Consider the following 15,425-nt stretch of genomic DNA (forward strand, 5'->3'; position numbering starts at 1 on the left):
CACTGTTTTGTACATTACAGAAACATGTCCCATAATCCTTTGACTCACATTCGTCTCGAGCAGTTTGACCACTTGAACCAACTGCAGTCCTTGTAAGTAGAAACTGAAGTTTCATGTATCTTATCTGCATGCAAGCTACAGAAAAATCCAGATTGAGTGTTCTGAAGTCAATTATTATTATTATTATTATTATTATTATTATTATTATTATTATTATTATTATTTTCACACTCACAACCTTCATTTGAAACAATGTTATACTTTTATTTATTGTAAAGGTATATACTCCCTGTGTTAAATCAGTTTAATCTATACAGTTAATTTAATAAATAATTAATGTTATGAACAATATTTAGTTCAATAAATGAATCCCAGAATAACATGGGTTCAGTTGAAGGATATGAATATATTCTACTGCAGCTGTAGGTATCATTAAGTAGGTGTACAGTATATACCATTAAATATGTGTAAATAATATGCATTTCTCTGCCAATTACTGGCTGTTTTCTTGATGTAATGTATATATGGAAGTGCTGCAGGTTCTGTATGTCTTGTTATGCATGATGTGTTTAATGAATGCGGTGTTCTGTTTAATTTGCTAGAAAAGAGAGTCTGAATGCTCATGCAAGTAACAGTACTTAGGATGGTAAGACACTCAGCATTTGGGTATATTTCCAGAGACTGACTGTGCCAAATAAAGCATTACTGCTTTACCACTGAGGTGACAAATTGCTTATGGCTTAGGGAAGCTCTGAATTTGAAATGGTGCTTTCTCCACAGAGGACTGGAGGGAATAGAAATCCCAAATATACAAACCAGGATGTTCAAGCCCGTCAGGAACCTTTCGCATATGTAAGTATTGATACCTGGAGGCAGTTTTGTTCAAGCATTACAGACCTTCAATTTTAATTGAATTATTCATTAATTTTCTTCATTACCTACGTTTTACATATACATACACAGTTTGGTTGCTGAACCGAAGAGGCATATTCTGGTATTTCATTCCAAATCTTTCCAGCTTCACTATGCAAGGCAGATTCAAAAGTAAAGGGCATCATTTCATAGCGATTGCAATGGCTGATGATATAAATCATACCTTTTTACAAATGTCTTTGTATCAGAAGATAGGTTAGGAGGACACAAAGAGATTAAAAGTTTGCGAAACCTAATCAAGTTCAGCAAATTCATTTTCCATCTTTACAGAAAAAGCTCATGTTCTTCAGCGTTCGTGGGTAGAGCCCGTACACAATTGAAGTCAAGTGTAGCCTATATGTTTTCCACTGAAGTTTTCCTTACAGCTTACAAAAAGTTGGAGAATTCAAATACCTTATACAGTTTTCTATTCACTTGAAATCTCCAACTTTTAAAAATAATGATTAAGTTCTGTTCAGACATGTTATAAGTTCAGTTTAGGGTTCTATTCGAGAGTCTGCTCGGAATAAAAATCCAGCACAGACAGTTGCTCTGGAGGAGCAGGGTTAAGAACCGCTGTATGAGCACATAACACACTGCTCAAATCATTCTCCATCTCTTAGTATGGTTTAGTGTCCTGCCTTTGGTTATAGTGTTTCCCACCATTCCCATCTGTTTTCCCAGATATTTTAAGAAGTTTCAATACTGCTCCTATGCTCCTCATGTACGGAAGTGCAAGCCCAATTCCGACGGGATTTCTTCCTTCGAGGACCTGCTGGCCAACATTATCCTCCGAGTGTCAGTGTGGGTCATTGCTTTCATCACTTGCTTCGGCAATGTCTTTGTTATCTGCATGAGGTCCCTGATCCGAGCGGAGAACAACCTGCATGCCATGAGCATCAAGGTGCTGTGCTGTAAGTGCTGGTTGAAATGTTTGTGATGTTTAGCTCACAGTCACTGAGAAGTAAAATTAGAGATCGTTCTTAGTGCAAGAAACAAGTTTTTGAAATGATAAGGAAGTCCACAGTAAGGACTTCTTAATCTGGCAATTGTATATGATGCTGATGGTATAGCATAGATTGACATTTAATTAAAATCTATTGTATATATATATATATATATATATATATATATATATATATATATATATATATATATATATATATATATATATAGCTGACAGAACAGTTTGTTTATGCACGGCTTGCTGACAAGCTTATAGCACGTTTAATTTCAGACAGCCAGTTGATAAACTCCAGACAATTATAAGGACAGCCAAAAGCTGTTGATATGGAGGATGAAGGTTTTATCTCTGGCCACTGAATCCCTTTTTCTGTCAGCATCTTCAAAGTTGCTGTCATAGAGAAGTACACCATCTCTAGATACAGTATCACAGTATCACACACTCTCTCCAGGGCTACATTGCTGTGATCCCAATCCTCTCCAATTCCTTAAGAATTAAAAGGTGCTGACAGTTTCAGACATGAGCTTAATCTTACGTCACTGCAGAAGGATATTTCAGAATCAGTGTTTTTATTTTTTCAACATTGAGCTCTGTTGAGGAATTACTAGCTGCTGTTAGTGGTACTGGTGCTGAATATTGCTTTCATGGACAATATTGTTTCAAGCATTATGTTTAAAAAAAAAGTTGGAAACAATATATAGCTCTCAATGTAAAGATGCTTCTTTTAAGGTGTAACATAAAACAGTATGTTTTATAACATAACATTCAGTGGTTCTGTGTTCAATTAGATTTATTAGTGGTAATAATTACACTTATGAAAAGGGAATGGAATTTGAATAATAAAAGAGAGAAAGCAGGAAGTGAGGCCTAAAGCAAAACAATACTTTACACTGCTGATGTCACTCACAGGTGCTGACTGCTTGATGGGAGTGTACCTCTTCTTCGTGGGGGTGTTTGATGTGAAGTTCCGGGGTGAATACAATAAAAACGCACAGCTCTGGATGGAGAGCATGCAGTGTCGCACCATAGGCTTCTTGGCTATGCTCTCTTCAGAGGTGTCAGTGATGCTGCTGACCTACCTCACCCTGGAGAAGTACCTTGTCATTGTTTTCCCGTTCAAGAACATTCGCCCGAGCAAATGTCAGACTCTGGTAATGCTGGCGACCATATGGCTGCTCGGATTTTTCATTGCCGCCATCCCGCTGTTGAATGAGGATCTGTTTGGGAACTATTATGGCCGAAATGGGGTCTGCTTTCCTCTCCATTCAGATCGTCTGGAAAAACCAGCTGCAAAGGGGTATTCAACAGGAATATTCCTGGGTGAGTATAAACTGTAGGGGAAAGAAACATCTTCCTTGTGTAATGTTCATTGCCAAAATGCCCTTACTTACTTAAAATGCTCCACAATTGCTTTGACAATAAACTTAATGTGGTTAGACTGCAGGAGGTATTCATTTATTAAACCAGTAAAACAGGGTTCCAAAAAACTGGTCCACTTTTAATGCTTTCTTTAAATCAAACCTTAATAGCTGGGGAAAAAGGGTTAAACAGCTCCTGTCCAATTCTGAACCCCTAGAGGACCGCAGTGTTTCTCTCGCAGAATGCTACATTGTCATCATCATCTGGAATCTCTAAATCAATTGGTTGTGACATTTTCATATTCTTCCGCCTGCACCTCATGGCCAAATGAGGAAATAAACAGAGCATTTTCAGATCATTAGAGAACCTGTACGAGGAGCCTCTCATTGTATACCCATGGCACCACAGTGCAGAGGTTAATGAAAAGCTAACGCAGCATCCGACTCTCATTGTGTAAATTTAGAGACTATTATTTTCCCATTTCACAACTTAGCTTGGCATCCCCAGTCACTCTTTTACTTGACCCACCGTTTCACTCCCCCGCTGATCTTAGAAAACTGCAGTTGGACAAATTATTTTGCTATGGTGTGTGCTTCCCTGAGCAATCTGCATTTATTAACAGTATCAGTGTGAGATGAAAAAAGTGGACTTGAAGTGTAAAAAGGAGGGTACTCACTGCTCCCACTAATACCTGGTACTCCTGTGGGCAATAGGTCAGCCAATGGGCAAAACCATGAGCCCCCTGGATGGCCCTACCTCACCCAACCGTACCCAACAACAGCTGTTCATTTTGTCTCTCCTCTATGGAGTTGCAGCCTCTATAAGGTCAATGCAAGGCCATGCATTCTTGGCTCTTCCATTCCATCCTAGTGCAAGGCTTTGTTTCACATAATCCTTAATAATTTCTACTATCTTGAGCAGTAGAGGGAACAAAGTAATTATGGAGCAATTAAGTGACTGAATGGCAGCTTGGAGGCAGCACTAGCCTGGATTTAAACCCACAATCTTCACGCAATACAACTAATCTTTCACTTACGTTGTTTTTGTTTTTGTTGTTACATATTTTTTTTTCCTGTTGAAGTTTGCCTGTTCCTTCTCATCTGCTGTGACTGTAATACCACCCAATCAATACTTTGGGGATATTATGCAAATAATGTCTCCTTTGCCAAGCATAACATTTTGATGTCAACTTGGAGATTTAAAAAAAAAAAAAAAAAACTGTGAAAAGGCACAAAAGTTCACAGCCTTTTTTTAGTAGAGATAACTTCTACTGCTCATCGCTGGATGCAATTTCCAAATTAGTGCTGTCAAGACTCCTGTCTCACAGTCTCATGCATTATGCAGTATTAAATTAAACCCAAGATCAAAACCTCAGTGGCTTGACTGGAGGCAAGAAGTGTGTATGAATCACACAACTTGGGTGGAAGACGGGCAGGAATGAATGGTGTTAATCCTGATTTATTGTTTATAATTGAGACAAATTGAGCCCTTTCACAGCGGTTTCAGTAGTTTGAACATTGTAAGGTTTATTAAGGTATATATTAAAGTTCAGACACAACCTTTTCACTACCTTTCTCCTGTGGCGGATGAAAGAAAAGACATTTAAAAAAAAGCATATTGTACCTACGTGTCAGGTTGTACAATGGCAGTGAACTCTGGTAATGAAGACAGTGGCAACCAGCTAAGTGAATTATTCACTGTGGCTTATTGAACCCACAGATTGATTTGAGCTTGTTTTCTCTAGTTTCATGTTGTCACACTGTCTTAAAGGTGCTGACTTGAAATAACAGGAGGCTGAAGATTGTGTGTGGATAAAGCTTTAACCAGGAGTCTGCTCTAGTGTGTAAACATTGATTTCGCAGACTTTCTCAGAATACAGCAGTAAGATATAAATAATTACAACCAACGCCAGAATCCTGTATAGACAGATGGATCGATAGACAGACAAGCAGACAGAAACTTATGTATCTTGTGGGACAAAAACATTCTATATTATTTCTCCATATTAAAACATGTAACTTTTTCCATTTAACTTTGCCAAGATTGTCTCCAAAATAAATGAATGAGAGAAAGCTTCCTTTTTATGGCTTTGAAAACCAAGGAAATACAAAATTAAGCCGTTATTGTTGTTCTGTCTTCTTTCTTGCCAGGGCTGAATCTGGTAGCCTTCCTCATCATAGTCTTTGCCTACACAAGCATGTTCTGCTCCATCTATAAGACCGGCCTGAACACCACGGACATGAGGAGTCGCCTCCACAAAGACGTTGCTGTGGCCAACCGGTTCTTTTTCATTGTGTTCTCTGATGCCCTCTGCTGGATACCCATTTTCCTCGTGAAAATCCTCTCTCTGCTGGAGATGGAGATTCCAGGTCAGTAGCTGTGTTGTCCCTTGTCAAGATTAGGACCATGTTTCTCAACCCCACATGTGGACGTGCAGGGGCCTGAAACGGGGGTGTTAAGCCTCCAGAGTTCTGTGTCCTAGAAAATTGGTTCATCTCTTCTCTGTTAGCACTTCTCTGTTAGTGAAGTTACCGAACAAATCTGTTTGTTTAACGTTTCTATTCAGATCTTGCACGGACGCCGAGTTAAAAATGCAGAGAAAAGGGAAATACTGTCTCTTCTTTCTATAGGCTCAAATAAAAAGTCAAATGTTGTAACTGAAAGCACAGGAGGTACTATAGTGAGAAGAAAATGTGGCTTTTGAGGTCGACACCCCCTTACCTAGTCTGTGCATGTTTTCACCCTTTCCTTGATTACTGAGAGAGGGGCCTGGCTCAAGGAGATTGCAGGGAGTATATTTGTTAAAACAAAATATACCAAAATGTGTCAAGATTGTTGTAGCACCTTATTTCTACAGACAAATATGACACATGTGCCAGAACAATTTGTTTTAGAGCAAGTTAACATTCAAAAGATCTTATGAATTATGCATTTTCAGGGGCCGTGTAACAAGCAGGGATTCACTGCACGAGAAATTCTGTAGACTTACATTGCAACACGTTTTTGTATGCAAAGGTCTCTCTTTATTTTAATTTTTTTCTCTCTCGACTGGGGCTTCCCATGTTACGACTGGGCTCCCCCTTAGATCAAAGTGTAAATCATTAGATCTGTAGTTGCAACAGAAAAACTACTATGGTATGAAGCAGGTGAAATAAATCCTTATTACAGGATGTGCAGTACACAAAAACACCACCTAACTAAACAGTTCGCTTCAGGACAAGTTGTTTATATTTTATTCCATTGAAAAAGAAAACAAATGTTGAAAATCAATTACAACTGCTTTCCTTTTTTTGATTTGTGAAAAGAGATGTGTTTGTTGTCTAAATCATTATGCTTTTAATACTTTGTGAACAAATCAGACATACTACATTGTTTTGAGGCCAGACAGCACCGTGTCAGATTATTGTCATTCAAAGACACCAGCACATATTGGCCAAGACAATCAAATCAGTTTGTTCTAAATAAGAAATGTTTCTATTCCTACAGTTTGTCAGTTGATTTCTCTACAATTTGACACTTGTCATATTTCATTACACTAATCCATTCTGGAAATGTGAAGATGCAATTTGAATATAATAATGAATACACTTGAGCTACTATAAAACATATGATTTATTTAATCAGCTTGCAAGGTAGAGTATCAGTTATGTACACACTGCACATGTTATTGCCAATTGAAATAAAACCAAGAGATAACACGTTTATTATTGCAAAGCTCTGCAGTCCTGGGCTGCCATAAGTTATTCTTTGTGTTTCTCCTCCAAGGGACCATAACTTCCTGGGTGGTGATCTTCATTCTACCCATCAACAGTGCCTTGAACCCCATCCTCTACACTCTCACCACCCGCTTCTTCAGGGAGCAAGTGGAGCTTTTACTGTGCAGGTGGCAAAGAAACTCCGGCCACGAGAAGGGCCGAAAGAGTCTGACCACTTCAGTGGCATTCATGGACTCCTCCAGACAGACCTGCTACCACCAGAGTTTCCTGCAGAGGATATCTATCAGGGAGATGTGATGAAAGGGGATAACAGGAAGTGAAGCAACAAGAAAGAGCAATACTTTCAGCCATTTGGCTAATTCTGTTCAGAGGGTCTTCATTCCCATCATGCCACTGGATTACCAAGGCAACGAGCCTAGTCTGTTAAGGGCTTTTTCTCCATTGGACTCAGGAGCAGCCAATAATGAAGACCTTTGCCATACAGTAACGGTCCTCTCCACTACAGGGAGACAGGGCGTCAGTGCACTATATGTGTATAAAGTGTCTGAACAGGTTCGATTTCAGCATAGCTGGGACTCCTCGACACCAAGCACAGTATTGTTTACAGGAGCAGTTCTCCATGCAATGGACTGAATGTGACTTTATTGTTTATTGTACAGTCGGAGAAAGCCTAAATCCACGAGTGGGGCACACTTCATTGAATGGAAATAAAAAAAAAAAACGTTTTAATTGCCAAAACCAAATTTGTGGAGAAGCTAATTTTCCTTCCTTGGACAGAAAGAATATGTAAGATTTGGTTGTTACTGTGAATGATGTTTATACCATAATTTCATTATCTATTTAAAAAAAATCCTCACCAGCAAAATGGCTACTTATGTCAACATTCCACTCAAGTCCAGTGAAATCATGTGATTCTGATCTTTTAATCCTTTAGAAAATGCTAAACACATAGGTTATTATAATTGTGTACCTATATTTGTAGTTGATTTGTATTTGTTTTCATTATAATATATATATATATAGATAGATATATTGATATATATGGACATAGGGATAGGATATGTTCTTATTTACATTCTTAAAACCTGCCACAAACACTGCTTTCTTATATTAAAATGGAAAGACAGCTTTGGGAATATTTGTTCATTTTTACCACCAGATGGCTGCCTTTCACACATCATAGTGTGTGTTACACAGGTTTGATTAGTTGTGTTCAGATGTTTGTCTTCATTTCTAAAATATCTCTCTCTATCATGATATATTTTGTACAATGCAATTTCCAAACCTGTGAATGTGAAAATTGTACACATTTCTCATGGAAAACATGTTTCCATACGTTTCTTTTCATACTATTATGGCTAAAGTAAAGAATATCCTGTACACAACTGTGAAGTAAATGTGCTTTGTAATTCCCAAACACATTTATTTTGTTGTTTTATGCTAATAAAGCACTTTTTGCTATGTAATGAGGATAAAAAGAAAAAGCAGTGTACTTTACATCCCTTCTCTGAAGCAGAGATAAGACAAAGCATCATCCAGCATCCTCTGCAGAACTTAAAATGATAAGAATTATACAATGGATATCTTTAATCAGTATATATGTATATATGACAGTAAAACAAATCTGTTTTCAGTTTATGCCACCTGTCCTGAATTTCCAGATTCAGGGGTTTGTGTGAATCTGAAAGTGAGTTATAACCATACAGAAGATACTCAATTCTGAGACCAGTTTGTTTTGGATGGTTTTATTGTGTTTGATTGTGTTGTATTGTCTTGTATTTTGTTTGCTTTGCTTGTCTGCTTGTTTATTTTGTAAAGGAATATCTGATTGTCTAAGAACATATAATGCACAGTAGCATCAGTCATATCAGCCCATTATACTAGAAGTTCTTTCAGGACAATGGCCAATGTGTGGAGTCTCTTGAGGAAGATCTGCGCGGGACAAAGAGTAAGTCATTCCAATAGATCAAACCCTCATGGAGTCGCAAACTCTGTGCCACTGAACTGTCTCTCCCAGCGCTGGTCAGTTTCCAACGAGCCATTGAACGTTTTAACATAGCTGTGTAAGTAGTATTGCCTGCTGTTTTACTGCACTGGTTTCTCTAGCCATTCCAACAGCCGACAGGTGGAATGATCCTTTGACAAAGTTAAGCACCTTAATGGAACAACGTACCCATGAGTCACAACCATCAAATTGAATCACCACCATGACTTCGGCAGTCAGTTTCCTATATTTTAATTCCATTAGGTCATCTATTTAAATGTACTTAGATATTATTGGAGACGGGAAGTTCTGTGTTAATATGGCGTGATTTTCTCCCTCTGGTGGATATATTATGAGTTTACAGCTGTGGCTAAAGTCAACCTTCATTCCCTCAGGGACAGTCGGGAGAAAGTCACAGATTTTGCAGATGTCAGTCAGAAGAAAGAGACTGACACATTAATGACACTCCACACAAAACTGAGGCAGCCACTCAGAGCATTCAATACATAACAGCAGGACAGCACTATCAATAAGAACAGTTATGTGATGCACTCGACCTGCTCAGAATGCTCAATTAAACGTGTTTTAATGTACGACTCTTAAGTGATTTGAATCAGGAGGAGACTGCGGATATCACAAAATGGAAATCCACACCTTACGTAATGCACCCAAGTATCAAGCTCATTATCATAGAATAGGATCCTCTGTTTAACAATATAACAATGCTGTTGGTGTGTTGTTGTTTTTTACAGGATACTGACTTTACAATAAGAGACGCTCTGAACGAACTGATGTTATTTTATTGAAATCATTTTTATTTGCGAAGCTCCCCTGCTGTGCCTGTACAGTGTCCATTTTTGGACATTACACGCATCAGTCGTCCTCGAGTCAAGTATCAAGCATCACCCACTCAAGTCTCTGGTATCAGGATCATTACTCACCCCTCCCTCAGTCAATCGTCATTGTTCCTCCTCACACCTCCTCCTCCTCAGCCTCAGTGCTCCGACATTAAGTCTCCTGCTCAGGCATCAGGCATCAATTATCCCGCACCTGGCATCAGTTATCATGCATCAGGTATCAGGTATCACGCATCAGGTGTCAGTTATCACGCATCAGGTGTCAGGTATCACGCGTTAGGTATCAGGCATCAGGTCTGCTATTCACACCTCACTGCTGTTTTTTTCTTGTTTTGTTTTACGTTTCGAAATCACAGCTCACCCACTGATCCAGTCAATCTTCATTTAAATAAGGAGCAAGTCTTAGATGTGTGGTTGGGTCACTGCACTGTGGTGTGAGAGACCTGGGTTGAATCCTATTTTGGGAATCATTGATACAATACATTGATTTTTACCTTTCTTAATTAATAGAAACGCATCTTTACGCAGGGAAATGTGCTGTGTTTATGTAACAACCTTGTGATCTGTTTAAATTACTGTATTGATCATGCCTTTAAATATTTTGAAGAATATGGGATAGAAATCCAAGACTATCCTTTAAAGACAAATAACGTTATATGTCAGCATATGTATATGTGTATCCACCCCCCAACATACTGTTGTGTTTTGATCTGTAATTATCCAAGTGGCTACTGCACATTTACCTATTTAATATTAAATGCATTATTTAATTAAGCTTTCTGTTTAGCATGTATAAGATTTCAGTTTTTTAAATAACTGTGTGTATTGGATAATACTAATTTTAGAAATACTCTGTTAAGCTTCGCCCAGGGAGAGAGAAAACAAAGCATTGAAAAGTGTGGTCGTAGTTCTGCTCGTCTGCAACATATTTCTACAACATCAAGAATGGGCTCTGAAAACACTGAGGCTACAGGATGAGGACAGCGAAGCAACGAACAACACTGGATACAGGATTAGAGAATGGGGGGGTGGGGGGTGGATACATGTATACATATGCTGACATATAACGTTATTTCTGTTAAATGAGCAATTACTATTTGTCTTTAAAGGATAGTCTTGGATTTCCATTCCATATTCTTCAAAATATTTAAAGGCATGATCAATACAGTAATTTAAACAGATCACAAGGTTGTTACATAAACACAACACATTTCATTGCGTAAAGATGCGTTTCTATTAATTAAGAAAGGTAAAAATCAATGTATTGTATCAATGATTCCCAAAATAGGATTCAAACCCGGGTCTCTCACACTGCAGTGCAGTGACCCAACCACACATCTAAGACCCGCTCCTTATTTAAATGAAGATTGACTGGATCAGTGGATGAGCTGTGATTTTGAAACGTAAAACAAGAAAAAAACAGCAGTGAGGTGTGAGGAGAAGACCTGATGCATGATAACTGATGCCTGATACCTGACACCTGACGCGTGATAACTGACACCTGATGCCTGATACCTGACACCTGATGCGTGATAACTGACACCTGATGCCTGATGCATGATAACTGATGCCAGGTGCGGGATAATTGATGCTTGATGCCTGAGCAGGAGACTTGATGTCGGAGCACTGAGGCTGAGGAGGAGGAAGCGTGAGGAGGAGCAATGACGATTTACTGAGGGAGGGGTGAGTAATGATCCTGATACCAGAGACTTGAGTGGGTGATGCTTGATACTTGACTCGAGGATGACTGATCCGTGAGGATGTCCAAAAACGGGCACCGTATGCCTGGGTGTTTTCTGGCCGGGCAGGCTGTCAATGCAGCGCGCGGCTCCTCTGCCTGCTGTTCGCTGGGCTCAGTGAGGGGAGAGGTGAGGGGTGAGACGGGACAGGAGACTCTGGACTGGAGAGTCTGTAATGCAGCTGCTCCTTCTGCAGGCCCAGCTTCTGAGTGTGCTGGGACTCCTTGGCCAGCGCCTGCTGCAGTGCGGTCAGCTCTCCTGTCAGCTGCCTGAGGAGCAACACAAGACACAGCGTGGGTTCAGGATACAGCAAACAACAGCAAACGACACACACCATGTCTCAATCACATTCCAGATACACGAGCTTCTACTGCATATGGTTTGATTTCACAAGGAGAACAGGTAAAAGACATTTAAACAAATGCTTTAAAAGTGTAGTGAACAAGCCTTATTTCTGTTTTAAGAGCCCTGCACTCATTCCTTATTTCCTGCTTTGTCTGCTGTGTTGGTTTCTTCCACTGAAACACTTTTATCTTAAGATTATTACAAACACTAGGAGGCTGTTTTCCTTCCTCTCAGAGACATACTGGATATAAGTCTGTAGGTCCTGATGTTGGGCACTCAGCTCCTCATTGCAGTGTTGGATCTTCTTCAACTGCTTCTTCAAAAACAGGTTCTTCTCAGTCTGCAGACAATAAAGATGAAAGGATTTCCTCAGACATGAGACACAGCCACGCTGGAACGAATGACCGAATAGAACTCTCCAAAGATGGGTGTTTTCTAATTGAAACAACTCTTAAAAGCAATTATTGATTATTGATATGAACTTGGACTGCCAGTGTGGAAAACATGGACACAAAGTTCTTGTCCTTACCAGGGATTGCATCTGGTGCTCTTTACAGCTGAGCACTTTGATCTGCTGGCTCTTCATGCAGATCACTGAGTGAAGGCTCTGCAGCTCCTGCTCCCAAAATGCACCAGGACTGCCATGGGTCTGAAAGAGTAGATCAGGGATTTGACAACAAGCCAGCATTTCTGCAGTGATGCTTAGAAACTGTCTCCAGTAAACACATTTCTATGTGAAGTTTAGACAACTAGTGTCCTAGTCTGCCCTTGACCTACGACAGACTCCAGAGCTTTACAGAATCATTCATGTGTTTGTTCTCAATGCATGTGAATACAGTCAACATACCCGAATATTAATCCACAGGTCTCTTCTGAAGATGGACTCTTGAGATTCCTCTGTGTTGTAATCATCTACTGTCCCCTGCAGACAATTGATACATGAGGTCAAGCAGTGAAGCAGTGGATTTCAGGGGGAAAAACAGACTTGGGGAAGTGCGTATTCCCAAGCAACACAAAGTCATACAGGTTCTGTATCTGAATAAATGAAAAACAACAAACTTCAACAATGATTCAGGTTAACCTGCAACAGGGTTTGACAATTCACTGATCCTGAAAAAGGACTGAACCTGGAATGATGCTCGAGCCGCCTCACAGCTCTTGGTCAGTGATGACTTGTCTTCATCCAGAGATTGCTGCAACCCTGTGGAAACATATGAACACACACACTGAGACTTCAGGCTCCCAACATAAGAACCTTTCACAGGCTGACGTGATGCTTCACGCGTGGGTTTAAGGGACACAGCACTATTTCTGTTGTGCTTCCCTGGTGCGGAAATGCATATTGACTGTACAAAAGGCAGAACTAGGAAATCACTGGTGCACAAAGGGACGTTAATACAGAGAAAAGCAAAAACACAAAAGTTACACACACCTTCTATTGTCCTGTTGTTTGCATCCATGAACAATACTTCACGGGTAACACGCACAGCACGGAGCTGTGCAGAGGTTTCGGATTTCACCTGAAAAGGGAGAGAGATGCAGAGACACGATTGAAGTGTTCATCTATCCTTTCATACACAAGGCTGGGGGCAAAAGACAAGCTAGAAGCCCGACAACCACAAACAGACACTGCAAACCAATAAATGAATGGACATACACACCAGGCCGTGTTCCCAATTAGCTGGCTTTTTAAGGCTGACGAGGATGATCAAATATTACTTTTCGTATTTGTTTAATCTCTTTAATGTCTTGTAAATTAAATTAAACTTGGAATTTGACCCAAACCATTCCTCAAAGCAGCACCAAATACTTGGGTGTTTCTTTTCACTCGGGGGCTTATCAGTGACATAGTAATAGTAAATGTAATTGCTTCTGATTCAGTGCTATTAATAAAGGGACAGTAGAGATACCTTGTTTGCAACATCCTGCCTCACCCTCTCAATCTCCTCTCGCTGGAACCTTAGCAGCTCCTCTCTCTCCTGTTTCCCAGCAGCAAGAAGGGTTTCCCGCAGTTCCTGCAGCTCCCTCTCATGCTGGTGCCGAAGCTGTGCCAGCCCTGTGGCCTCGTGCTGGGATCGGTCTAAGCAGGCAAAGACACCAAACAGCAGCTCAGAACAGCAGAAAAATGCAGCTGACAGCACCAACTCCACAGACGGAGTCACTTCTTCACACAATGAAAACAACCTCAAAGACACTGTATTGACCCAGAGTATAAGGTATTCTTCAAACAATTACTGGAGGCACTTCAGCTCTCACTACAGGGAACCGATATTCTGCACTGGGATACTAACATAAAGCCAGTGACATCTGGAGTTTGTGTCATAAGGAGGAAATCAAACACCAATGCACGTATAAAGGATACAAATATTTCCTTAAGAATAACATTCATTCAGAAATGATACCCATCAGCTTGTATATGTTTTGCTTTTGCTTTAATTTATATATCCCCGTATTTACCAATTGACTTGCTGAGATTCATTTATGGATCATTTACATTTAAGTTTTAAAAAGCAGCCTCATGGAGTTATGTGTCCGACCTCATGCCACTGATAAACACTTTGAGGTGAAGGTAGCAACAGTGAGTTAAAGAAAGTGATCTACAAACTTACCACGTCGATCCTCTCTGTGTCCATCTGTTGTCTAAAATAAAATGAAGAACAGTATATAAGCATGTATTTGTCTTGATATAGCTGTTTGACTTCAGTATGTAGGCAACTGCTATCTCATACAATTATGCAATGAGCTAAATGATACAGTGATAAAGACAAACAAAGGTTCATATATATTATATAGGGGGTTTGCAGTGGTTCGTTTGCTGTGAAACAATGTATCAGTGTGCTAGCTGTTCACACTGGCCTTGTGTACAATACAAACGTGCCGGGTTCGTTTCCATGTGAACTCGGTTCGTTTTGTATAATTAAAACAACGGATACACATTTTCCTGCATTGCATATCGGTGTTTCATATGTATTTTACTCCGAAGACAAAAACAATGCAGAACCCAGGGGAAGAGTGAAGGAAGGGATGGGAGACAGGTCTCGGTTTCCTCCGAAGTCCAAGTCACTCCCCTTGACGTTTTGACCGCCCGTTTGAATGCAGCAACTACTGCTGTACTCACATCTTCTATCTGAGCTCAGCTGTATCAAAGACAAACTGTTTGTGTAATTGTACTGGCAATGCATTAACACAAATCCTCTGTTCAGTACCTGTGAATTGCGCGATATGCTGCTGCGTTGTTGGCTCTGACAGCAACCCATATCTGCTATTGTGCGTCTGTCCTCGGCTTTTAATGCACCTACTCACGGATCGGATATACTTTGCACTCCCGCTAGTACAACACCAACAACAACTGTGATCAACATGGGAGTTCGTGTAACGTCATAAAATGAACTGTGGGAAATGATGTATGACGTCACAATTCCTCCGTCTCCGTGCACGGGCGGTACACGCAGGGGCGTAGTTTGTGCGGGGCAATATTCAAATCTAGCAATTACAACCCCCCCGATATTTGTATCATGGTCACATGAAAAATATGTAGAATGTATTTAT

General features: G+C 40.0%; 2 protein-coding genes across 2 annotated transcripts in view; one reads left to right on the forward strand and one right to left on the reverse strand.

Moving 5' to 3' along the window:
* The window catches only part of LOC136746875 (relaxin receptor 2), a 35,062-nt gene extending 26,562 nt beyond the window's left edge, over window positions 1-8,500 (forward strand). The window contains exons 13-18 of the mRNA XM_066699719.1: window positions 21-92; window positions 781-852; window positions 1,597-1,826; window positions 2,786-3,196; window positions 5,386-5,604; window positions 7,001-8,500. Of these exons, the coding sequence (XP_066555816.1) occupies window positions 21-92; window positions 781-852; window positions 1,597-1,826; window positions 2,786-3,196; window positions 5,386-5,604; window positions 7,001-7,248 (1,252 nt within the window). The 3' untranslated portion in view covers window positions 7,249-8,500. The remainder of the gene's footprint in view (window positions 1-20; window positions 93-780; window positions 853-1,596; window positions 1,827-2,785; window positions 3,197-5,385; window positions 5,605-7,000) is intronic.
* A 3,043-nt stretch (window positions 8,501-11,543) lies between these two features.
* LOC136746876 (coiled-coil domain-containing protein 69-like) lies at window positions 11,544-15,166 on the reverse strand. The gene is made up of 9 exons (XM_066699720.1): window positions 15,083-15,166; window positions 14,486-14,516; window positions 13,787-13,956; window positions 13,309-13,396; window positions 13,004-13,077; window positions 12,724-12,798; window positions 12,406-12,525; window positions 12,119-12,216; window positions 11,544-11,800 (listed from the first exon to the last, which is right to left on the reverse strand). The coding sequence occupies exons 1-9, from the start codon at window positions 15,131-15,133 to the stop codon at window positions 11,605-11,607; spliced, it is 903 nt and encodes a 300-aa protein (XP_066555817.1). The 5' UTR covers window positions 15,134-15,166; the 3' UTR covers window positions 11,544-11,604.
* Window positions 15,167-15,425: the final 259 nt, after the last annotated feature.

Source organism: Amia ocellicauda, chromosome 3 (genome assembly GCF_036373705.1).
Source record: "Amia ocellicauda isolate fAmiCal2 chromosome 3, fAmiCal2.hap1, whole genome shotgun sequence".
In the NCBI taxonomy this organism is placed as follows: Eukaryota; Metazoa; Chordata; class Actinopteri; order Amiiformes; family Amiidae; genus Amia; species Amia ocellicauda.

What these genes read in the sequence shown, in the direction of transcription:
- LOC136746876 (XM_066699720.1), bottom strand. Translation starts at nt 15,133, where the DNA reads ATGGGTTGCTGTCAGAGCCAACAACGCAGCAGCATATCGCGCAATTCA. An exon ending in GGCAGGATGTTGCAAACAAG is followed by an intron (nt 13,397 to 13,786) that starts GTATCTCTACTG and finishes CTCCCTTTTCAG; the next exon opens with GTGAAATCCGAAACCTCTGC. An exon ending in CGGCTCGAGCATCATTCCAG is followed by an intron (nt 12,799 to 13,003) that starts GTTCAGTCCTTT and finishes AATTGTCTGCAG; the next exon opens with GGGACAGTAGATGATTACAA.